This window comes from Aquarana catesbeiana, linkage group LG01 (assembly GCF_042186555.1).
Source record: "Aquarana catesbeiana isolate 2022-GZ linkage group LG01, ASM4218655v1, whole genome shotgun sequence".
Classification (NCBI taxonomy): Eukaryota; Metazoa; Chordata; class Amphibia; order Anura; family Ranidae; genus Aquarana; species Aquarana catesbeiana.
In genome coordinates this window covers 478492813-478517235 of record NC_133324.1, presented here as the reverse complement: position 1 = coordinate 478517235, position 24423 = coordinate 478492813, and the positions used below count along the sequence as shown (strand labels likewise).

Below are 24423 nucleotides of genomic sequence, written 5' to 3'. Positions count from 1 at the left end.
AGTGGCGTTAATGCACGCCCCCTACCTGGAAGTGTCGGATCGCGTAGATGTACGGGATCCAACGCACAGGTGCCACCCTGTAGCAGTAAAACTACTATAGGTCAGTCCAAAAGTGGTTAAAGGATACTTTTTTTTTTTTTTAACTAATAATAAACATAAACATGCTATTCTTACCTGCTCTGTGTAGTGATTTTGCACAGAGCAGCCCTGATCCTCCTCTTCTCAGGTCCCCTGCCAGTGCTCCTGGCCCCCCCCCCCCTTGCTGAGTGCCCCCATAGCAAGCCGCTCGCTATGGGGGCACTTGTGTGTGCTCGCTCTCGAGCCACCTCTGTGTGTTCATAAGACCCACAGAGCATATCGTGGCCTGCCCCTCGCTCCCTCCTTACAGCCTTTGATTGACAGCAGTGTGAGCCAATGTCTCAGCCAAGGACGGCAGAGAGAGACCCTTCTCTTGTGCACATCGCTGAATAGACATAGGGCTTGGGTAAGTATTGGAGGAGGGGGATGCTGCACAGAGAAGGTTTTTGCATAGAATGCGCAAGGTAAAAACCTTGAGCCTTTACAACCACTTTAATTGGCAACAGGTCAGTAACATGACTGGGTATAAAAAGTGCATCTTAGAGAGTCCGAGAGTCTCATAAGTAAAGCTGGGCCATGGTTCACCAGAGTGTCTCAGAAGTAAAGATGGGTATGGTTCAATCTGTGAAAAGCTGTGTCTAAAAATTGTCAGTTTCAGAAAAATGTTCCTCGATGTAAATTTGCAAATTTATATCATCATCTACAGTACATAATATCATAAAAAGATTCTGAGAACCGGAAGAAGTCTCTGTGCGTAGGGAACAAAGCTAAAATGCAATATTGGATTCCTGTGTTCTTCAGGCCCTCAGACGGCACTGCAGTAAAAACATGCATGATTCTGTGATGGACATTACTGCATGGGCTCAGGAATTCCTCCAAAAATCATTGTCTGTCAGTTGACTGTTCCATCCAAAAATACAAGGTAGAGCTCTGTCATGCAAAGAAGAAACCACAACTCATTTAAAATGGTCTGTTGCAAAGTAGAAAACTGTTCTGTGGTCAGACAAATCAGAATTTGACATTCTTTATGGCAAACATGGGCTCCGCGTTCTCTGGACTAAAGAGGAGAGGGACCTTCTGGCTGTTATCAGCTCTCCATTCAAAAGCCTGCATCTCTGATGGTATGGGGGTTACATTAGTGCATATGGAATAAGCAGCTTGCACATCTGGAAAAGCACCATCAATGCTAAAAGATATACACTTGGGTCCATATATATTTGGACACAGGCACAGTTTTAGTTTTTTTCAGGTAGTTACCAAAACAAAATTCAAGCTATAGTTATATAACGGATATGAGCTTAAAGTAAACGCTCTCAGGTTTAATTTAGGTATGTACATCCAAATCGGAGGAAGGGTTTAGGAAATACAGCTCTTAAGAATAGCCATCCTTCCTTTTTCAGGTGACCAAAAGTAATTGAATCAAAAGCTACTCCTTCGTTATTTCTTCTTCAATTAAGCAGGTAAAAGGTCTGGAGTTGGTTCTAAGTGTGGTATTTGCATTTGAAATCTATTGCTGTAAACCTACATCATGCTTTCAAAGGAGCTGTCCATGCAAGTGAAACAGACCATTGTAAGGCTTCAAATACGAAGTCCAACAAAGAGATAGCAGCAACATTAGGAATGGCCAAATCAACAGGTTACTACATTCTGAGGAAAGAAGAGCACACTGGTGAGCTCGGCACCATAAAAAGGCATGGATGTCCACGGAAGACAACAGTGGTGGATGATCGCAGGATCCTCTCTATGGTAAAGAAAAACCCATTCACAACATCCAGACAAGTGAAGGACACTCTCCAGGAGGTGGGCGTATCATTGTCAAAGTCTACAACCAAGAGAAGACTTCAGGAGAGAAAATTACAGAGGGTTCACCACAAGGTGCAAACCATTTATAAGCCTGAAGACTAAAAAAGCCAGATTAGACTTTGCCAAAAAACATCTAAGAAAGCCAGACCAGTTCTGGAAAAGCATTCTTTGGACAGATTAAACTAAGATTAATCTGTACCAGAATGACGGGAATAAAAAAAAGTGTGGAGAAGGCATAGAACAGCTCATGATCCAAAGCACACGACGTCCTCTGTAAAACATGGTGGAGGCATTGTGATGGCATGGGCATGCATGGCTTCCAGTGACACTGGGTCATTGGTGTTTATTGATGATGTGACAGAAGCAGCCGGATGAATTCTGCAGTGTTTAGAGATATACTGTAAGCCCAGATACAGCCAAATGCAGCAAAGTTGATTAGACGGCACTTCACAGTACAGATGGACAATGATCCAAAACACACTACAAAAGCAACCCAGGAGCTTTTGAAGGAAAATAAGTGGAATATTCTGCAATGGCCGAGTCAATCACCCGATCTCAACGCAATTGAGCATACATTTCACTTGCTGAAGGCAAAACTAAAAGGCAGACCCACAAACAAAGAACAACTGAAGACCTCTGCTGTTAGAGCCTGGCAAAGCATCAGAAAGGAGGAAACCCAGTCTTTGGTAATGTCCATGGGTTCCAGACTTCAGGCAGTCATTGCGAGTAAAGGATTCTCAACAAAATATTAAAAATTAACATTTTATTTATGATTATATTAATTTGTCCAATTACATTTGAGCCCCTGCAAATGGGGGGACTGTATATAAAATTGGTTACAGTTCCTAAAATTTGTACTTAATATTTATGTTCGACCCCTTGAATTAAAGCTGAAAGTCTGCACTTTAACTTAATTTGGATTGTTTTGTTTTATTCTGGTGGCATACAGAGCCAAAAGTATGAAAATTGTGGCTGTGTCCAAATATATATGGACCAAACTGTATCTAGGTTTTAGGGCCAGTTCACACCATGAATAGCACAGGAACACGCTGTGCATTCCTATGTTATATGCCGGCGCAGTGCAATTTCAGCCTATTCATTTAAATAGGCCAAAATCACACCAAAAGTAGTGCATGCACTACTTTATAAAACATTGATACTGGATCGCAAAGTACTACTTTACAATGCGATCTAGTGCAGGGAACCACATTGCATTTGCAACCTGCATTTTGGGTGTCGTTAAGGTAACACGAACACTTGTTGCAGATTGCAAGTGTAATATGTTTTGAATGTGTTTTGGGAAATGCGCATGGAATGCAAATTTCCCACACCATGTTTTAGTGTGAAATGGCTCTTAGAGCAACATATGCTCCGATGCAGATGACATCTTTTTTAAGGGAAGACCTTGCATATTTCAGCAGGACAAGGATAAACTGTATACTGCATCTATGACAACAGAATGGCTTTGTAGTAGATGAGTCCGGGTATTTAACTGACCTGTCTGCAGTCCAGACCTTTCACCAACTGAAAATATTTAGAGCATATTGTAACGCAAAATACAACAAAGAGGACCCACGACTGCTGAGCAGTTAGTATATCAGGCAAGAATGGGACATTCCTTTCCCAAAACTCCAGTAATTGCTCCCTTGGCAAAGTTAACTAGACTTGTAGTTATCGTTGGGCACAACACATTCAAGTGTAGCACCCTTGCACTAAAAAGGGCTGCTAGTAAATTTAGTTGTGCTAGGTGGTAACTAATCCTGGCTAATTTGTAGTCTTTGATCAAATGGGTTTCTCCTATTCTTGGGTTTAACTGTGATTTCTCTCTTCTGTCAATAGGTGGCACTGTTACCTTTGGCATTAGAATGATAGATTACAGTGAATTCAGGCTTTGAGTGAATATGCTTTTCTTAGCCAATCAGCAGGAGTTTCTTTGGCTGCTGGGATAGTCTATTTATTTGGAGAGAGTCAGGTGATCGGGGGTTCATTCCACCCGGGCTGCGGCCTGGGGTGCCTGATCGTTGCCAGGAGGCAAGGGAGAGAATGTTGCCAGAGGGACAACCACTCTGGTTCCTGGAAGCAGGTGTAAAGGGAGGGAGTTCTGAAGGTGTACCAGAGCAGACGCTTCATCAGCCGGGGGCTGTGAAGTAAGTGGGAGAGCTTCAGGAGAGAACTCATCCACGAAGTACAGGGGGTAGTTGTGAGTAAAGCTTGAGGGATGCAGCGGGTATCTGTGGGTGAAGCTTGAAGAATATAGCGGGTAGCTGTGAGTGAAGCTTGAAGAGTCCAGCAAGTAGCTATGAGCTGAGCCTAAGGATCTACAGTGGGATACTGTGAGTAAAGTTGCTGCTGTAGGAGACAGCAGTTGCTACGAAATACAGATTGCTGCATTCAGCTTAAAGGCCCTTTTTCTGTATTGCTGTCTGCCTAGTTTTATTTTTGTCCAAGGAATCTGCCAAGTTGCTTTTGCATTTGCCTTAGCGTGCCCCTCTCTCCCCCTGTTCCTGTTAAGAGAAATAAAACTCTTTTTTCATTTTTAAAGGTGACTGGCACCCATCTTTCCACCTTGCACTACACCCACCATGCCTAGTAACCTTCACCCTGAGGAGGAATGTCAGCCCTCCCTGACTCTGGGGGTCACCACCAGGCCTCTGGAGGTTGGGGAGAGCACTACACAAGTAAATGGAGAAGCACCACAAACGCACCTGCAGCATGTTTGACCACAAATATGGGGTTAAAATGGTCCGCGAGGAGGCGTTGCATCACTCCATCTCCTGTCGGTAGCCTCTGGTGAGTGATCCAAACTCGGATCGGGCTTTAGAGGCAAGGGAGACGCATGTCTAAATCTACCATAATAATTTAAAGTTTGAGCACACCTTAGTTTTTTTTTTTTTTTTTTTTTTTTTTTTCCTTGTCAAAAGAAGTTTATTGAGTATACAATGTTATAAAGATACATAAAGATACATAAAGTAAGTTTACAAGGATCTATAAAGTAAGCTCATTGTTTTACAGTAGGGTTTAATTAAAGATATATATCATTTCCTTAGTTACTTTTGTAGGTATTTAAATGATTTATACCTACTATACATATGTTTACAAGTAGAGTGTATATAGGTCAAATAAATTCTGATAATGAGCTTTAATCGTAAGGTGGAGAAAAGGAAAGAGAAAGAAGAAAAAGGGTTGAAAGCTTAGTTTATTTTCTAAACACTTCTAATACCAGCATGTTTTTTTATCATTTCCAAATAATTGTGGCAAAATGAGATCAACTTGGGGTGTCATTTTGGGGGTATTTGGACTATCCTAGGAAAAGTACTGTTTCACTTTAAAACAAATCCTTTTTTTTTAAACATATTGCAGTCGTACACCTTTAAGCCATGCTGTCGGCTGTAAAATGTTTCCCCTCCCTGTAGAGCTGTTAGACTTAGGCTGGGTTCACACTTATGTGAACTGGATGCGGGCTTCCCCAGATCCAATTAGCATGATAGCAGATTGTGACCGGCTCCCAATGGAGCCGGTTCACACATCTTAAGGGAGGCTGAGGCTGTGGTCCGCACTGTGTGTCTTTGGCTCCATTTCAGGCAAGAATTCTGCCAAAAATTTGGACCTGATTCGCCCCTGAAATGGAGAACAGGGACGCACCGGACCCCCTGCTGTGAGCCGCGGCCGCAGATAGTGTGAACCCGGCCTTAACTGCATGTGATAGTAGATGGTCAGCAATGTTTGAAAACCTATCCATTGCTGGGTTACTACTCAGAAGCAGAGTGCAATCACTTTGTAGTGGTAGATTGGGTGTGTACAGTCTTATGTTTTCTTGTCAAAAATTAGATCTTAGGTAATTGTAGCTTTCAGGATATGTAAAATGTTAAAATAAAAAACTGTGTAGATAATAAGGATGAGCTCAGGCGTGTTCGCAAACAGCGCGTGTAGAGCCCGCCAGGAAGTCAGCACTGCGGAGCGCTAATCACAAGCAGTGCGGCATTTCCCGATCTCTGCAGCCGCACATCGGCACAATGTTTCACTGCTTGTAATTAGCGCTCCGCAGTGCCGACTTCCTGGCGGGCATTATCTGGTGTTTTTTTTTATTTTTTTAATGGCTCTAATCTATTTCACACTGAAACAGTAAATTTCATTTAGGCATTGTAGATGCACTTTAGTTCTAATACACAAGTCTGTTTCTAATGAAGTGCAAAATGTTTTTTGTGGATTTAGAACAAAATGGAAGCCCTTTAGTACACATTCATTTTATGACATTAAAGCGGAGCTCCACCCAAAAGGGGAAGCTCCGCTTGTTTTCATCCTCCCCCCTCTGCTGCCACATTGGGCACCTTTCGGGGGGCGGGTAACTGTTTTTGACAGGTACACATACCCACTTCTGGAAGACCTCGCCGCAGCGAGGTCTCCCAGAAGTTCGGCCCCCCTCCTCCTTCCACTGCCCCAGGCCATTCAGAAAGCGCAACGTGCTTCATGCATGCGCAGTAGGGAACCGGCTGTGAAGCTGCAAGGTGCAGCGCCCGAGAGCCGATTGAAAAATTGTGGGATTCCTGGACAGGTAAGTGTCCTAATATTAAAAGTCAGCAGCTGCAGTATTTGCAGCTGCTGACTTTTAAGTTTTGGAGGGGGGAGCACTGCTTTAACATGAATTTGAGAATCAATATACAGTGAAACCTTGGTTTGCAAGCATAATTCGTTCCAGAAGCATTCTTGTAATCCAAAGTACTGTTATATCAAAGCGAATTTCCCCATAGGAAATAATGGAAACTCAGATGATTCCCTCCACAACCATTTATTCATATAAAAATGATTACGGCAAAAAAATACAATATAAAGTGTACTGTAAACCAAAAACAAAACTGCACTTCAAAATACAGTAATGTACAGTAGTAAGAATATTGTACTGTACCTCTGTGTTGCAAAAGTTTTAAGGTAAAAAAAAAGAATGTGCACAGTGACAGTGTTAAGGTGTCTGATGCTCACCTATTTAATTGCTTCAGCCCCAGACCATTTGGCTGGCCAAAGACCAGAGCACTTTTTGCGATTCGGCCCTGCGTCGCTTTAACAATTGCGCGGTCGTGCGTCGTCCCAAACAAAATCGACGTTCTTTTTTTCCCCCACAAATAGAGCTTTCTTTTGGTGGTATTTGATCACTTCTGCGGTTTTGATTTTTTGCGCTATAAACAAAAAAAGCGACAATTTTGAAAAAAACGCATTATTTTTTACTTTTTGCTATAATAAATATCCCCCAAAAATATATAAAAAAAACATTTTTTTCCTCAGTTTAGGCCAATACGTATTCTTCTATATATTTTTGGTAAAAAAAAAAAAAAAAATCGCAATAAGCGTATATTGATTTGTTTGCGCAAAAGTTATAGCGTCTACAAAATAGGGGATTTTTATTTTTTTTTTGTTTACTAGTAATGGCGGCGATCAGCGATTTTCAATGTGACTGCGACATTATGGCGGACACCTCGGACAACTTTGACACATTTTTGGGACCATTGGCATTTATACAGCGATCAGTGCGATTAAAAATGCATTGATTACTGTAAAAATGTCACTGGCAGTGAAGGGGTTAACACTAGGGGGCGGTGAAGGGGTTAACACTAGGGGGCGGTGAAGGGGTTAATGTGTGTCCTAGTTTGTGTTCTAAGTGAAGGGGGAGTGGACTGTGCAGGGAAACTAACAGATCGTCTGTTCATACTCTGTATGAACACACAATCTGTCAATTCTCCCCTCAGAGAACCGAAAACTGTGTGTTTACACACACAGATCCCGGTTTCCTGTGTGCCCCGAGCGATCGCGGGAGCCCGGCAGTGATCGAGACCGCCAGGCACTCACATCGGCTCAGGGGGCGAGCGCACCTCTGGCGGCGCGCACGTGCCCCCTAGTTGCCACAGGGCGAAACGACGTTCCATAATGTTGTTTCGCCCAGCCGTGCTATTCTGCCGCAGTACAACTGCAGCGGCTGGTCGGCATGTGGTTAAAGCCGCTGTGTATACTGTCTGTAGCGTAAAGCCGCTGGTGTACACAGCTCTGTATGTGGCCAGAGTTTGGTGCTCATCTATTTGATCTATATACTGTATTGTATGTTCAGTAAAGCTGCTGGTGTACAGTATACAGTACAACGCTGTATGTGGCCACAGGTTCAGCTCACAGCGCTTCCTAGAGAACTCGGTAACTGTTGACATCACTTCTGGGTACGCCCGCTCCTGCTGGGAGTGTCTGAATGTCTCCAGGAAGCACTGGGAGCCACCATCACCCGCAAATCTCTGGCCACATACAAAGCTGTACTGTATGCTGTACACCAGCCGCTTCACTGTACATATACACAGCGGATTTACATGGATGAGCAGCAGACTCCTTCACATTGTGAGTGTAATTATTTATTTTTTTACATTAAAACAAAAACAAAAAAATGCTCTTATATCAAGACAGCGCTCGCAGATCAATGCAATTTAAAAAAAAAAAGTTACTCGTCTTTCAAAAACGCTCGTAAATCGCGTTACTCGTAAACCAAGGTTTCGCTGTACTAGGTTGTATAAGTTACCATGTGTTTTATCACTGGTAAATGTATGATGTGACTTGCTTTGTATAAAGAATAAGTGCATTTTCAGAAAGAGAATGCTTAAAGAATAAGTTCAATTTGCTCATTCTTGCTTATTCTTTTTGCCCTTGTGCTCTGGCCGAAATCATCTCCCCCTCCACAGATCTGTATTTACCAAGATGCTCTGCATGTGGCCTGCAGGGACTGTTTATATCCCGCACTGCAAGATTCCCACTGCTGGCTGCACCTGTCCTTTTACAGTCCCATAGACTTCTAAGGGGTTGGGAGACAACGACCGCAGCCAGTGGAGGGAGACTTGTGACATGGGATGTACACAATCTCCGAAGATGTACTTTGCAACAAAGCAAGTCACATCTCACACCTAGACCCTTCTACCTACAGGATTGGTATTAAGGAGGGATGCTTGTGTCACTGTTAGTGCAATGTAATAAGGAAGCTGGAATTCCCATACACAGGCTGTAATGGTAATGTCTTTGTTCCTTTGTAGGTTTCCCAGGCAGCAGCAGAGCTCCAACAGTACTGCATGCAGAATGCCTGTAAAGATGCTTTGCTGGTTGGAATGCCAGCTGGAAGTAATCCATTCCGAGAGCCCAGATCTTGTGCCCTTCTCTGAGGATGCTGCAATAAATCTCTGACTGATGTAAGTAAATTCACTAGGAATTCCTATTGTAAATGCTAAGCAATATAAATATTTAAAGCTGAACTGGAAAACTGCTAAACACAGTTTAGCAGTTTTCCAGTTGTTGAACCCCCTTCTTTTTTCTTATGACATACAATTTATATGGATGTGGCCATAGGAGTGTCCTTTTTTTTCTATTTTTTGTCCTGCTAAACACACAGTTGAAAATATATACTGTATAGGAGAGCTGCTTTGCCTATCAAAGGGTTTGTAATTCTGTACAGGTAGTCCTGGGATTTACAAAGCCATGCCCAATGGCACACTAATGCTGGCGGCCTATCTTTCCTATGCTGCAGTAAAGCAAGAAAGCTCTGGTCTGCTTTAAAACTGTGCCCTATTGCCGGACAGGGATGCAGCAGCAGCAGCTCATCCCTCTACCCACACTACTCCTTCCACATGTCGTCATATTCCTTATCAGCAAAAGCAGCACATGCAATTGGCTCCTAGTGCTGCTCCACCTTCTCCCAGTCAGAGTTCTTCTGCATCTGCCCTTAAAGGCCAACTCTGGGATGGAGAAAAAAAACCCTACCCACACATGCCCCACCCCCACTTAATGGGGTTAAATGCTTCTTATGCCCCGTACACACAATCATTGGATGTGAGCTTTTGGTCAGAAATTTCGACCGTGTGTATGCTCCATCTCGGGCCTTTGCTGGCAGAATTCCAGCCAGCAAAAGATTGAGAGCAGGTTCTCTATTTTTCGGTCGGAAAAAGTTGCTATCCGAAAATGAGTTCGTCTGTATGCAATTTGGGCGCGCAAAAAATCACGCATGCTCGGAAACAATTCGACGCATGCTCGGAAGCATTGAACTTCATTTTCTCGGCTCGTCGTAGTGTTGTACGTCACCGCATTCTTGACGGTCGAAAATTCAGAGAACTTTTGTGTGACCGTGTGTATGCAAGGCAAATTCGAGCGGAATTCCGTCGGAAAAATCATCCAAGTTTTTTCTGACGGAATTTCTGGTCGTGTGTATGGGGCATTAGGTCTGTTGGAAGCTGAAGAAGATATATTACTTTAACCCCCTGCTCCATTGTCCTCTTCTTTCTGGTGCTCTAGACTGTGATTCCTCAGCAGCATCATACACAATGCAGGGCTTTTAACCCTACATTGTACATGGAGGAGGCATGTGTGTGACCGTGATCATGAGCACCTTTGTGGGAGGGTTCATACATATAGGGAGGGAGCTTACATGTACCCAGGAGTAAGACCCCTTTCATACTGGGGCCGCCCGTGCACTAGTGTTAAAGCGCCGCTTGTTTTAGTGGCGCTTTATCGCTGTTTAAGTGGCACATTTCGGCCACTAGCAGAATGCTTTTAACACCCGCTAGCGGCCGAAGAAGGGGTTAAAAACGCCCGTGTTGAGGCACTACCGAAACGCGTTTCAGGCGCTTTGGAAGCCCTGCACATTTATTGCAATGGGCAGGGGCATTTGAATACAGCGCGCTGTTTCTAACGTCCCGCAAGCGCACCGCCCCAGTGTGAAAGCACTCAGGCTTTCACATGCAGACAGCATTGGAGGCAGTTTTCAGGCGCTATTTCTAGCGCTAAAACGCCTGAAAACTGCCTCAGTGTGAAAGAGGTCTTAAGATATACTAGATAGATATACTTTATTGTCATTGTATACATACAACAAAATTTTTCTGTGTACTCTTTACAGCAGCAATAAAACACTTCTCAACAAAACCACACATACATACTCCTAGCACATGTCCACATATCTATTTAAATATATCAAAATATAAAATGTTATTTAAAAATAAATAAAAGAATATTAGAATGCCACATAAAATTCCTAAAACACTGTACCTAATGGGATTATGGACAATACGGCCCTAGGGAAAAAAACTATGCTTTAAGCAATTAGTGTGCGTTTTAAGTGTTCTATATCTTTTCCCTGATGGCAATGGGACAAACACACTGTAACCTGGGTGGGTTGGATCAATACTAATAGCTTTTAATAGCTTTTTAATTGGCTGGTATATGCTGTGTCCAAATTCGGTAGCTCTGTTCCTATGATCCGCTGTGCTGTTTTCACCACACGAAACGGGCACTTCTTATCCTCCGCCCTGCAGCTGGCATACCACACTACAGCGCAGTGGAGAAGAATACTCTCAATGGTACAATGATAGAAATTGGCCAGAAGCCTTAAGGGCAATCCAGCCTGCTTCAGTCTCCGAAGGAAAAACAGTCTCTGCTGCGCTATTTTCACTAAAAAAAAAAAAAAAAAAAAAAAAAGTATTTTGAGACCATGACAACTCCCAAAATTGTAATAGTGTCCACCCTTTCCACCTCCTCACCACCTATATAAACCGGGCAATGATTGATCTTTCTTGATCTCCTATAATTCTCTATTCTTTAGTTTTTGCCGTATTGAGTATTAAATCATTTTCTCTCCACCACTCAACCCAATGTTGAAATTCCTGCATATAAGCGGTCTCATCATTATCTTGTATGAGTCCCACTAAAGTGGTGTCATCAGCAAACTTCACTGTAGTGTTAAACGCATGTACGGGAGTACAGTCGTGCATGAACAATGTAAACAGGGCCGGACTTAACACATCCCTGTGGTACTCCTGTATTCAAAATAATAGTGTTAGACACCTGATCTCCTATTCTCACCATTTGTGGCCTGTTTGTTAGAAAATTCATAATCTATGAGCGCAGCAATGGACATAGGCCCAAAGCTTTTAACTTTTTCACTAATTTGTCAGGGACTACTGTGTTAAATGCAGAGCTAAAATCAATGAATAACATCCTAACATATGTGTTTGAGTGCTCAAGATGTGTCAAGGCAGCATGCAATGCAATAGCAATGCATCATCTGTGCATCTATTTGCACGATAGGCAAACTGATACTTATCCAGATCAATAGGAATGCTTGCCTTAAGATGTGATAATACGAGCCTCTCAAAACATTTCATGATGGTAGGAGTTTCTGCAACTGGGCGATAATCATTTAAGCATGATACCGCTGATTTTTTAGGTATTGGGACAATAGTAGTAGATTTAAAACAAGAAGGTACTGCAGCCTGCTTCAATGACAAATTAAAAATATCAGTAAAAACACCTGCTAACTGGTCTGCACATCCCCTCAGTATATGGCCTGACACCCCGTCTGGTCCTGCTGCCTTTCTGATGTCAATCTTCCTCAAATTTGACCTGACCTCATGTATTTTTAATACCAGTAAAATCGTCCTCCACTAGTTCTTTACTATGGGTTTCATATTTTGACCCTCAAAGCGAGCAAAAAATTGGTTTAAGGTGTCAGGGATCACGTTCCAAACCTGAGTATTCCTAGATTTAAAAGCTACCATTGTTTTAGTCCCCCTCCACATGCTACAAGAATTTTGATTATCAAAATAAGATTCAATGCGCTGTTTATATCTACGCTTAGCCTCCTTAATGCCTTTCTTTAATTCATTCCGAGCTTTCCTATAGGCCATAGGGTCACCCGATCTAAAGGCCACATCCTTTGCTCTAAGCTGAGCCCTTACTTTACCATCCAACCAAGGCTTTTGGTTTGGGAATACCTTAATAGTTTTTGTAATAGTTTTTGTAACTAGGAACATCTCCTTACAAAAGCGGATATAAGCTAGAACAGATGAAGCATATTCCTCCAAGTCTGCATCCTGTGCAATTACATTCCAATCAGTTAAATCAAAGCACTCTTGCAGGAGTGAATTTGACTCCTCGCTCCAAACCTGTATAGTTTTAATATCTAGTTTTGTTCTGCAAACAAGAGGCTTATAACATGGGATCATCATTAAAGAGGTATGATCTGATAGACCAAGATGTGGCAACAAAGTAGCTTTATATGCACTGGAAACATTTGTATATACCTGATCTAAAATATTGTTCTCCCTTGTTGGAAAGTGCACATTCTCATAAAATTTAGGAAGAACCGTTTCTAGCTCCACATGGTTGAAATCGCCAGCCACAATCACAACCCCCTCTGGATGTGCATTCAGCTGAATGTTAATAGCATCGTATAATTGCTCCAGAGCCAGCTTAGAATTAAACTGTGGAGGTATGTACACAGCCACAATTATAACATTAGTAAATTCTCTTGGTATAAAAAAAGTCTACATTTTAGCATTAGATATTCCAAATCAGATGAACAGTATGTCCCAACAATATTGATAGTTGTACTCCATTTATTGTTAACATATACACACAGACCCCCTCCTTTAGTCTTTCCAGAGTCCGCAGTCCTATCCTCTCGATAGACAGAGCAGCCTGCCAGCTCAATGGCCTCATCAGGTATAGAACCATCCAGCCAGGTCTCTTTGAGGACAGTCACACAGCTATTTAATTTGTGTGTAATAAACCGCAGCCTGAGTTCATCCATCTTGTTTAACCACTTGCTTACTGGGCACTTAAACCCTCCTCCTGCCCAGACCAATTTTCAGCTTTCAGCGCTGACGCACTTTGAATGACAATTGCACGGTCATACAACTCTGTACCCAATTGAGATTGTTATCATTTTTTTTCCCACAAATAGAGATTTCTTTTGGTGGTATTTAATCACAGCTGGGATTTTTATTTTTTGATAAACAAACAAAAAAAGATGGAAAATTTTGAAAAAAAAAAAAAAAAACATGTTTCATAGTTTGTTATAAAATTTTGCAAACAGGTAATTTTTCTCCTTCATTGATATGCGCTGATGAGGTGGCACTGATAGGCTGCACTGATGGGCACGGATAGGCACAGTTAAGGCGGCACTGATAGGCACAGTTAAGGCGGCACTGATGGCCACTGATGGGACCTCATGGGTGGCACGGAGGGGCACTGATAGGTACCACTGATGGGCGGAACTTATGGGCACTGGTAGGTGACACTGATGTGCAGCACTGTTATTGAGGCACTGATTGTGGGCACTGTGGGCACTGATGGGTGGCGCTGGTGGGCACTGGTGATCTGGCGGCAGATCTCTGTGATCGGGACTGATGTCCCTCTCACAGCCGCCGGTGATCGGCTTTTTTTTTTCCTCCTCACGCTGTCAGCGCGAGGAGAAAAAATAGCCGATTACCGGCTCTGTTGACATCACAGGATCAGCTGTCATTGGCTGACAGCTGATCACATGTTAAGGGGTCAGGATCGACCCCTTACTCCGATCTGTGATCAGGCGAGTCTCATAGACTCGATCACAGAGCGCGCCGCGCGCGCCCTGCAGGGGGCGCGCAGGCCACTCGTGCACGGGACGACATAAATGGACGTAGTCCCGGCAAAGCAGGTCCACACTGTAGCCATCATTCGGCAATAGCCGAATCTCAAGGGGTTAAAAGAGATCAGCAATTACTAAGAAAAAGACTTGGCAACACAGGTCTATATGGGCAAGCTTCCAGTCTTAATCTTATACCTGCTCTCTTACCCCGTTTCTGTTTCCTATACCTCAGTTTCCTCCGGTGTCTCCCAAGAAAAACATCAGCACCTCCAACAGTTCCTTTGGATGCTTTAGTGGCAGCCTCAACACACTCAGCTAAACATGAGCTCTCCAGGGGAAGTTTTAGTGTGCTGCACCTCCACTGCTTAGCTTGTTCCTCTGCCAAAACTTCAACTGCTCCCACAGCCGCCCCAGTTAAAACAGCCCCAGCATGGTCACAGAAAAATTTTTGCTTGCTTTTCCTCCAGTGCTTTTCTTGTTTTCCTGTCAGCACTGCTGCAGCTGCCATGGCATTGATTGCAGTCTCAGCACACTTCTCAAAGTGCTGAATCTCTGGCAAAGCTCCTAGTAAGGCACACAGTGGGGCAGTCAGTGTCAAGGCAGGTGGCCGAACAGCACATGAAACAAAGGCACTAAAGCATAGTCCTGGCCTCCCATAATACACACAGCCTTTTCCTGCCTACAGCAAAGAGTCAGCAGCTCCTCTCGCTCATAACAAACAGTCCTCCTCTCACACTGCTGTACAAAGCACCCAGCCGCTGCATCTGCATGTGCCGCCATCTTGCACCTGAGCTCACACACAATACTTAAGGTAATGAGTAGGGCCTTCCTTTTTTTTTCTCTTGTGCACATGATTAGACTTTATGGACAGAGCTAAATATTTCTTGCCATTGCCATGACCCACTACCAAAGAACAACCCAAAATAACATTCATTTCGATACCACATTGTGCATTATTGTTTGTATCTGTAGTAGGGCCACAAGACAATAGTACGCATTATTCTTTTAATTTTTTTCTTTTATCCTAGCTAAACCTGCTGACATTACCATGGGCAATACCACTTGCACTGACCCCAAACAAATTTTTTTAACCACTTTACCACCAGAAGATTTTACCCCTTTTGTAACCAGGGCATTTTTGCTATTCAGCACTGTGCTACTTTAATTGGAAAATTGTTCGGTCATGCAACACTACGCAAATGAAATTTTTTTTCACACAAATAAAGCTTACTTTTGGTGGTATTTAATCACCACTGGGTTTTTTATTTTTTGTTTTATAAACTAAAAAACACAGAAAATTTAGAAAATATTTGCAAACAAATAATCTTTCTTCATAAATTTAGGCCAGACTTTTTCAACCATAGTGCCTTCTGGGTTCTTCAGGAGTGCCTTGGAAAAATGCGTAAAAATCAATCCAAATTGCCCAAAAATTGTGTACCAGCCAGCAGGTGGCTCAAGATTGCTCCTTATTACACAAAGCCACAGGTTTTCATTGTGCAACATTACGACCTTGGGCATTAGGTAGGCCAGCCGCCAGCATCCTAACCACTCCTGATTGATAAGGAGGATAACGGGCACATACACAGCATCCTTGTTTGACCCCCCCTCGCTCTGTCAGCACTGGGGTCACGCTAGCTGTGTGGGGGGTGGGGGAGAAAGAATGAGGAATACTAGTCAGTACCAGTGTGCAAAAGTGTATTTGCTTTGAATTAATAAATTGCCTCTAACGCTGGGTGTCCTATGTGTGTGGATTCTGCTGCAATATGTAAAACTATTTAGTTTAGTTTTCTACATTTTAGAATGGGGTGCTTCGAGACCATCCATAATTTTAAAGGGTGCCTTGACTGAAAAAAAGGTTGAGAAACACTGATTTAGGCCACAATGTAGTCTGCTACCAAAGATATGTCTTTGGTAAAAAAAAAATAACCCAAATCAGTGTATATTTCACCTGTGTGAAAGTTATAGTCCCACAAACAATGGTATATACTGTATTTTGAGAAATGATTCATCCTGATGTACTGACGGTTTATCTCATTTCCTGAGGTCCTAAAATGCCAGAACAGTACAAATATCCCCCAAATCACCCCGTTTTGGAAAATAGACAGTCCATAGTATTTAGTAAGAGGCATGGCGTGTTTTTTGAAGTTGTAATTTTTTTGTTACAATTTTTTGGAAAAGGAAGAGATTAAATACAATTTAGATTTTTACATATTGTCACCAGACATCATAGGACTGGTGTAGTAGTAATCAGGGATACTGAGTGGTGACAGTATGTAAAAATAATAATAATAATAATTTGGTTTTTAGTATTTTATTTTATTTTTATTTGTTTATTTATTTTTACAATCTATTTTTATATACTCTCATCATGGGTGAACAATGATGTCATGAATGGATTCTATTCATGACTTGTTTACTAGGTGTCATGTGGTCGCACAGCGAACATTTGGTATCTGGGCCACTCATAGCGGCCTGATACAAGGGAAACCGCAATCTGCTATTTTTTTTTGTCAAATCTGTTTATTGATTTTATAAACACAAAGAATTAAACAGACATTGGTTGTGAAGTACAGTGGGCAAAACTTGTATGCATAAACATTGCAAATGGGTCACCATAGAGTTAGTAGCTAATTAGCTCCTGAAGTGAATATGCTATACAGGCCCCGAAAATATGTGTTTAGACAAAACAATACATCCATCAGTTGCACATGACTTACACTAGGTAGAGAGCAGTATATATGTGTGAGCAGCTCAAGGTGTTTCGGAAGCTGTTGAAGGCTCTGCCAACCAGAACTTGTCATATTTTTGAGGACACCCTCTATTAGCATATGTGTCTTTATAGAGAGGTAAACTGTTGTTGACTAGTTGCTTCCAGAAAGTGAGAGGAGGGGGGGGGCAGTTTTCCATCAGAGCTATGGCCTTATGGGCATGGAAGAGAAGTAAGACAGCTAGAGTACGTCCCACAACCGTAGGGATTAATTGTTCTATTAGGCCCAGAATACAAATTGACATGGAAGGTTGTAGTGGTATGGCGGTAACCTAAGGCCCCTTTCACACTGGGGCGGTGGGGGCGTCGGCCGTAAAACAGCGCTATTTTTAGCGCTGTTTTACCGTCGTTTTTGCGGCGGTATTCGGCCGCTAGCGGTGCAGTTTTAACCCCCGCTGGCGGCCGAAAAAGGGTTAAAACCGCTCGTACAGCGCGGCTATTGCCGCGGTATAGCCGCGCTGTCCCATTGATTTCAATGGGCAGGAGCGGTTTAGGAGCGGTGAACGCACCGCTCCAAAGATGTGGCTGACAGGACTTTTTTTACCGTCCTGCCAGCGCACCGCTTCAGTGTGAAAGCCCTCGGGCTTTCACACTAAACAAACAGCGGAGGCTGTTTAGGGGCGGTTTGCAGGCGGTATTTTTAGCGCAATAACGCCTGCAAACCGCCCCAGTGTGAAAGGGGCCTTATTGACTAGTGTCAGTACCTCTTTCCAATATCCAACAATAGCCAGACAGGTCCAAATGTGAGCAAAATCTCTGGGGATCCCCCCCACAGTGTCAGCACCCCAAGGGAGAATTAGAACTCATTTTGTGTAGTCTGTATGGGGTAAAGTATGCACAATGAACTATTTTATACTGGATTAAACGATCTCTCACAGAGACAAGGGAACTAAACAGGAAATCCCATATGTCGTCCCAGTCATCATTGTCCAGATCCAAGGATTTCATGTAGCCACTGATCTCTAAGTTTCACTAGGACAGGCAGGGAAGTCATAATCAGATGGGCTTCTTTGCACAATCTGACCTAAGGAGGTCCTCTAGTGCGGACTGAACTACCTGGGGGGGGGGGCCGAGTAGCTGCTGAAGGCATGGGAGAGCTGAAGATACTGAAAAAAATATGACTGTGGGACATTCAAATCAAAAATTAATTTAGAGAGGGGGGCCAGGGATTAGTTGTTAACTGCCTGGATAATCGTTTTTATGTTAAATTTAGTCCAGGCGCGAGGTTCTGCAGCGTATAACATCAATGTGTTGTGTGTTTAATGCATCAAAGGCCTACCTTTGATGCATTAAACACACATTGACCAATTTTCAGATGTTTTTTACTTCACATGACTTTTATCTTGTTTGGGGGATTAAGATGCATAATTGTATCTACCCATGTCCCATGGTTGTATATACATAGATTTATTGTCTATATGCGATTTTATGTCTAATGCATGTAATGCGTTTTTATGCCATGTTGATCATTCGTCCTCAATTAACATACATATGTTTGCACCTCTGTGAGTGTTATTGGGCTGCATCATGCGCACCTCATTTAAAGTCCCAACCTCCCCCCCTCTTTTTCATGATATTAAGGATGGGGGCGCAAGTTCGCTTTTCCCCCCATTGCTTAAATATCTGTCTGGGTATTCACAGCAGCCTGTAGAGAAGTAGTAGTAGCAGTTTGTTCTCTGCGAATTCCAGCAATAGAAGAAATGTACTGCCCCCTAGTGAATGCCTTGAAGGCATCCCAGGGATTTTCTGGAGAGGAAGACCCCGCATTATGGTCCAAGTATTGGCCGCTGGCTGGGAAGAGTGGAGAGCTCCGGAGTCAGGCAGTGTGGAGTGGGTCTTAGGTGGACCCATCCGAGCAGTGTTAAGCCGTTGGTAGTGGTCCTGGGGTGACCGGGAGCTGCGTGGTGGTCAGCAGAGCAGGGAACGAGGGCTGGAACCTGCTGGTAGAGGGAAGTCAGGATCGGAGCTCCAATGAAGCATGTCTGCTCTGGTTTACATGCCGGCCCTGCCCCTGCAATCTGCTATGTTCAGTGGTCGCAGAGGGGTCATGCCATGGTGCCTGCTCAAGCCGCCGGCAAGCTGTAAAATTACTGTTGGCCTGTCAGTAAGTGGTTAATCTTACCAAAAAAAAAAAAAACAACACTAACATGGACACTGGCCCTAACGTTAACACTAAAGCTGTATTAAACCCAAAACCAAAAATGTAATATATTGCAGTTTACCAATTATTAGATGTGGTGGCTGCATTAGTTTTCTTTTTTAGCCCCCCCCCCCCCCCAACCCTCTGTTTTCACCTGGTGATCTGGCCTGTAACACACCTCCTGTATTAGAATGCCCCCAGTCTGGATGGAGTAGCACAGGTGGCACATTTGGACAGCAGCATTGTCAGTCTAGGGGGAGGGAAGGGGAGTGTTAGGCCTCATACACACAGGGTGTAAAAAAAAAAAAAAGAGCTGCAAAGCCAGTACTGACGCCAGGAAAAAGTGGCTTTAAAAACGCACTTTTAGCACTTTGCATTGTCATTAATGGGCGTTTAGACGCGTTTCTCTACCCTCCTCTATTTTCCGCTCCCCAATACAATTACGACAGCTTAAAAACACTTGATGTGGGTTAACAGTGTATACAGCATGAACATGTGTTTAGCCGTGTCAGGCATTTTTACAGCTGTAATGCCGGTCCTCAGAACACGCTGGCCCTGGGTTTTTTGCAGCTTGAAAACGATTATGCCACCTACAGCTCCTAAAAGCTTGTGTGTGCATGGACACATAAAATAACATGGAGAGTATTTTTAAGCTGTAAAAAGAAACGCCTGATGCTGCTAAAAGTGACAGGAAAAACGCCCTGTGTGAATGAGGCCTTCGTTGTACTAGCAGATTTAAATTAACTACACTAAAAAATTAAATTACAAACCTTGTAACACTCAGAGTGCCCCTTAAGCTGCCAAACAATCTGGTGTCTCACAGCAATGCAGGCTGCAGTCTGTCTTGTCAGGGATGACAATGAGTGTGTTTTTCATACACACCTTGATGATTTTAGTGCCAGTTCACACCACATGCGGTCTAGTGCCTTTTTTTTTGTACATCAAAAACGCATGGATAGTAGGTTATATGGTTTTCAATGGCATAGATCACACCAATGCATTCAGTTCCAGTGCATTCCAGTTCCAGAAAAAAAGTAGAACATGCTGCATCTTTTTCTGCACCAGAATGTGCTGGAATGCAGAAAAACGCTTCAAAAACGAAGCGGGACACACCTAAATGCACCAAAAATGTCCTTTTTTAAAGCTAAGAAAGAAAGAGGGGGAAAAAAATGCACTGGACTGCATCAAAAACGCACATGCAGAAAAGCATCCGGCACACATCCAGACTGCGTTTCTATGGTGTCAACTATTCCTTAACACACAAAAAAAATTGAGGGGTGCAGGAAGAGTTCAAGGCTGAGGTCGTCTACATTCTTCTCCCACCTATTGAGCTAGATGTGTGCGGTGTATCTTATTTACTCACGCTAACAAATTGAAGCCAAACTCTAGCTAACCCGTTATAATCAGTTGTAGCAAACAGGTTTTTTTTTTCCTTTTGGGATAAAGATTTTACATAAATAAAGCAAATCATTGTAAGCGGCCACGCCATTGTTGAATGGTTTGTCTGATCCCTGTAACTGATACATCTACAAGAGAGCGTGTTATTTTAAAAAACAGATTTACTGGCCGGATCACCAGATAAGAATCAAACAAAGTAAGCCTAAAGGAAAAACAAATGCAGCCATCACATCGAATAATTGGTGAACTAGAATATAATGGATGTTTGCTTTTGTGTTTAATATCGCTTAAGCTAAATCAAGCAGTGATCTAGCTATTCTATATTTAATTCTTTTGCACAGGCTTTCTAGCGATGCAATGTATCATTTACTCCTTGCAGAGTAGAAAGAACATGGTATGTTTTTTTTTCACTATGATCACATGATTGGATTCTGATCCTCCCAGCTCTCCGATCATTAGTCTGGGATCCAGAGCTGCTGGTGACAGCTTCATCTCAGTGCTGGGGGCAATAGCAGTGGCAATACGCTGACAGTAGTGGTGGGGAAAGAGGAATTCAGCTGGTTGTGTTTTCTTTAGGTACTTGGAGCACCACCTGCACTATAAGCCCAAATTCTGCAACTGGTAAAATACCTCTGATAAAGTACACTGAACAAAATTATAAACGCAACACTTTGTGTTTGCCCCTATTTATCATGAGCTGACTTTTTCTATGTACACAAAAGGCCTATTTCTCTCAAATATTGTTCGCAAATCTGTCTAAATCTGTGCTAGTGAGCACTTCTCCTTTGTCGAGATAATCCATCCACCTCACAGGTGTGGCATATCCAGATGCTGATTAGACAGCATGATTATTGCACATATGTGCCTTAGGCTGGCCACAATAAAAGGCCACTCTAAAATGTGCAGTTTTATTGTATTTTGGGGGGGTCCGAAAACCAGTAAGTATCTGGCGTGACCACCATTTGCTTCACGCTGTGCAGCACATCTCCTTCGCATAGAGTTGATCTGGTTGTTTATTGTGGCCTGTGGAATGTTGGTCCATTCCTCTTCAATGGCTGTGCGAAGTTGCTGGATATTGGCAGGAACTGGAACACGCTGTCATATACGCCGATTCAGAGCAACCCAAACATGCTTTATGGGTGACAAGTCCAGTAAGTATGCTGGCCATGCAAGAACTGGGATGTTTTCAGCTTCCAGGAATTGTGTACAGATCCTTGCAACATGGGGCCGTGCATTATCATGCTGCAACATAAGGTAATGGTCGCGGATGAATGGCACAACAACAGGCCTCAGGATCTCGTCATGGCATCTGTGCATTCAAAATGCAATCAATAAAATGCACCTGTGTTCGTTGTCCATAGCATACGCCTGCCCATACCATAATTCCACCGCCACCATGGGCCACTTGATCCACAACGTTGACATTAGCAAACTGTTCACCCACACAAGGCCATACACCATCTGCCCTGTACAGTGAAAACCAGGATTCATCCTTGAAGAGAACACCTCTCCAAAGTGCCAGACGCCATCAAATGTGAGAATTTGCCCACTCAAGTTGGTTATGACGAACTGCAGTCAGGTCGAGACCCCGATGAGGATGACAAGCATGCAGATGAGCTTCCCTGAGACGGTTTCTGACAGTTTTTGCAGAAATTCTTTGGTTATGCAAACCGATCGTTCCAGCAGCTGTCCCGGTGGGCTGGTCTCAGATGATCTTAGAGGTGAAGATGCTGGATGTGGAGGTTCTGGGCTGGTGTGGTTACATTTGGTATGTGGTTGTGAGGCCAGTTGGATGTACTGCCAAATTCTCTAAAACGCCTTTGGAAACAGCTTATGGTAGAGAAATGAGCAACAGCTCTGGTGGACATTCCTGCAGTCAGCATGCCAATTGCACGCTCCCTCAAAACTTGTGACATCTGTGGCATTGTGTTGTGTGATAAAACTGCACATCTTAGAGTGGCCTTTTAATGTGGCCAGCCTAAGGCACACCTGTGCAATAATCTTGTTGTCTAATCAGCATCTTGATATGCCACACCTGTGAGGTGGATGGATTATCTCAGCAAAGGAGAAGCGCTCACTAACGCAGATTTAGACTGATTTGTGAACAATATTTGAGAGAAATGGGCCTTTTGTGTACATAGAAAAAGTCATAGATCTTTGAGTTCAGCTCATGATAAATGGGGCAAACACAAAAGTGTTGCGTTTTTATAATTTTGCTCAGTGTATAGAGATCTGAATGTGCAACAGTGTATGTCAAAGCTAGAAAATAGCAGGAGCAAGATGGCCAATGTGCCCAAAAATTGCTGGCACCTAACTTTGTTTAGGCTTTTTCCAGTGTTCTCAATCTAGAACAGGGGTTAGCAACCTTTTTCCACTTAAGGGCCGGATTCAATGTATATGAATGCATGGAGGGCCGTATTCACCTGCTAAATGAAGATAATAATCTGGACCCCTTTACATTACACAGCCCCCGCACCTCTGGACCCCTTTACATTACACAGCCCCCCTTCATATTACCCCCCCCCCATGTCATGCTTTAAAATTGTGCACACTCATGGAATGGTAACAAACTACTGTACTTAAAAAGCTCCATAGGCAAGGATTTAAACATTTCTACAGGTTACCAGTTTAGCGTTACAGAGGAGGTCTTGTGCTAGAATTATTGCTCTCGCTCTAATGATCGGGGCGATACCTCACATCTGTGGTTTGAACACTGTTTACATTTGCATATGTGTTCGCTTCTGCGCGCAAGCACGGTTGGATGGGGCGCTTTCATTTTTTTTTCTTTAGTTTATTTCATATTTTTTTTATTTTTACACTGTCCCTTTAAAAAAAAAAAAACCTGATCACTTTTATTGCTGTCCCTTGTGACAGTAATAGGCAGTGACCAGGTACTCTATATTCTTCCCTAAACAAGAAGAAAAAAGATTACACCATGGAAACAAGGTAATTCAAGCTAGAAAAAAAGATTAAAACAGCCAATGATGTTTTAACTTGCTGTCTTGAAGTGGATGGTGCAAAGATGCAAATGTGGGTTGAAATCCGTTTTAAAAATCATTTTGATGGATACATGTCATAGTCTGAATTAGGTTAAACTATTGCATTCTTTTTTACAATTTTAAAAGTTAAAATAAACAACTCCAATTTAAAATACTCTCTACTTTTCATTTTAGGTAACCACCACCTGGGGATCTAAAATATATACAGCCTGCCTTTTCCTGTGCCATTCCAAATGAGGAGAAAATGCTTACACCTTTTGAATATTTATTATAATTTTTTTCCCACTATTCACATTTTTTTTGCCTTTTTATATCATTTGATTTTCTATATAAAAAGCTTGCTTTTATAGGAATGTTACAGTTTAGAAATCTACACAGACACTGAAGTACCACAGTATTTTACACTTCGATATTGATTAGGATTCAAATTTGTGATTGTTAAAATATTAATTACCCTTTTTTCTATTTATGGGAAAAGTATTTTTGAACAGGTACAAATGTTTTATGAAAATAAATTAGTATAAGAAGAATACAATATATCTTCCTGTGTCCTCTGAAATGTAGCATTTTTATCAGTTTACTAAATATAAATAGATTTTATTTGTATTTGTTTCTTCTTTTTTGTATGTTGTATTTAGATATAAGTATATTTTACCGGCAATTTTCCAGACTGGCCAAAAAGAAAAATGTTATTCAGTCTGTACAAAATATATACTTTAATTGTTTATTTTAATCAATTTAGAAAATGCAAAGTGAGCAAACAGTACAAAAATCTAAATCAAATCAATATTTGGTATGACCATCCTTCGGCTTCAAACCAGCATCAATT

At 42.5% G+C, this 24423-nt stretch overlaps 1 protein-coding gene across 1 annotated transcript in view; it reads left to right on the top strand.

Moving 5' to 3' along the window:
* Positions 1–24200, top strand: part of GNG10 (G protein subunit gamma 10) — an 82989-nt gene extending 58789 nt beyond the window's left edge. The window contains exons 2-3 of the mRNA XM_073591517.1: positions 8934–9086; positions 23769–24200. Coding sequence (XP_073447618.1) covers positions 8934–9059 — 126 coding nt within the window. The 3' untranslated portion in view covers positions 9060–9086; positions 23769–24200. The remainder of the gene's footprint in view (positions 1–8933; positions 9087–23768) is intronic.
* The last annotated feature ends 223 nt before the right edge of the window (positions 24201–24423 follow it).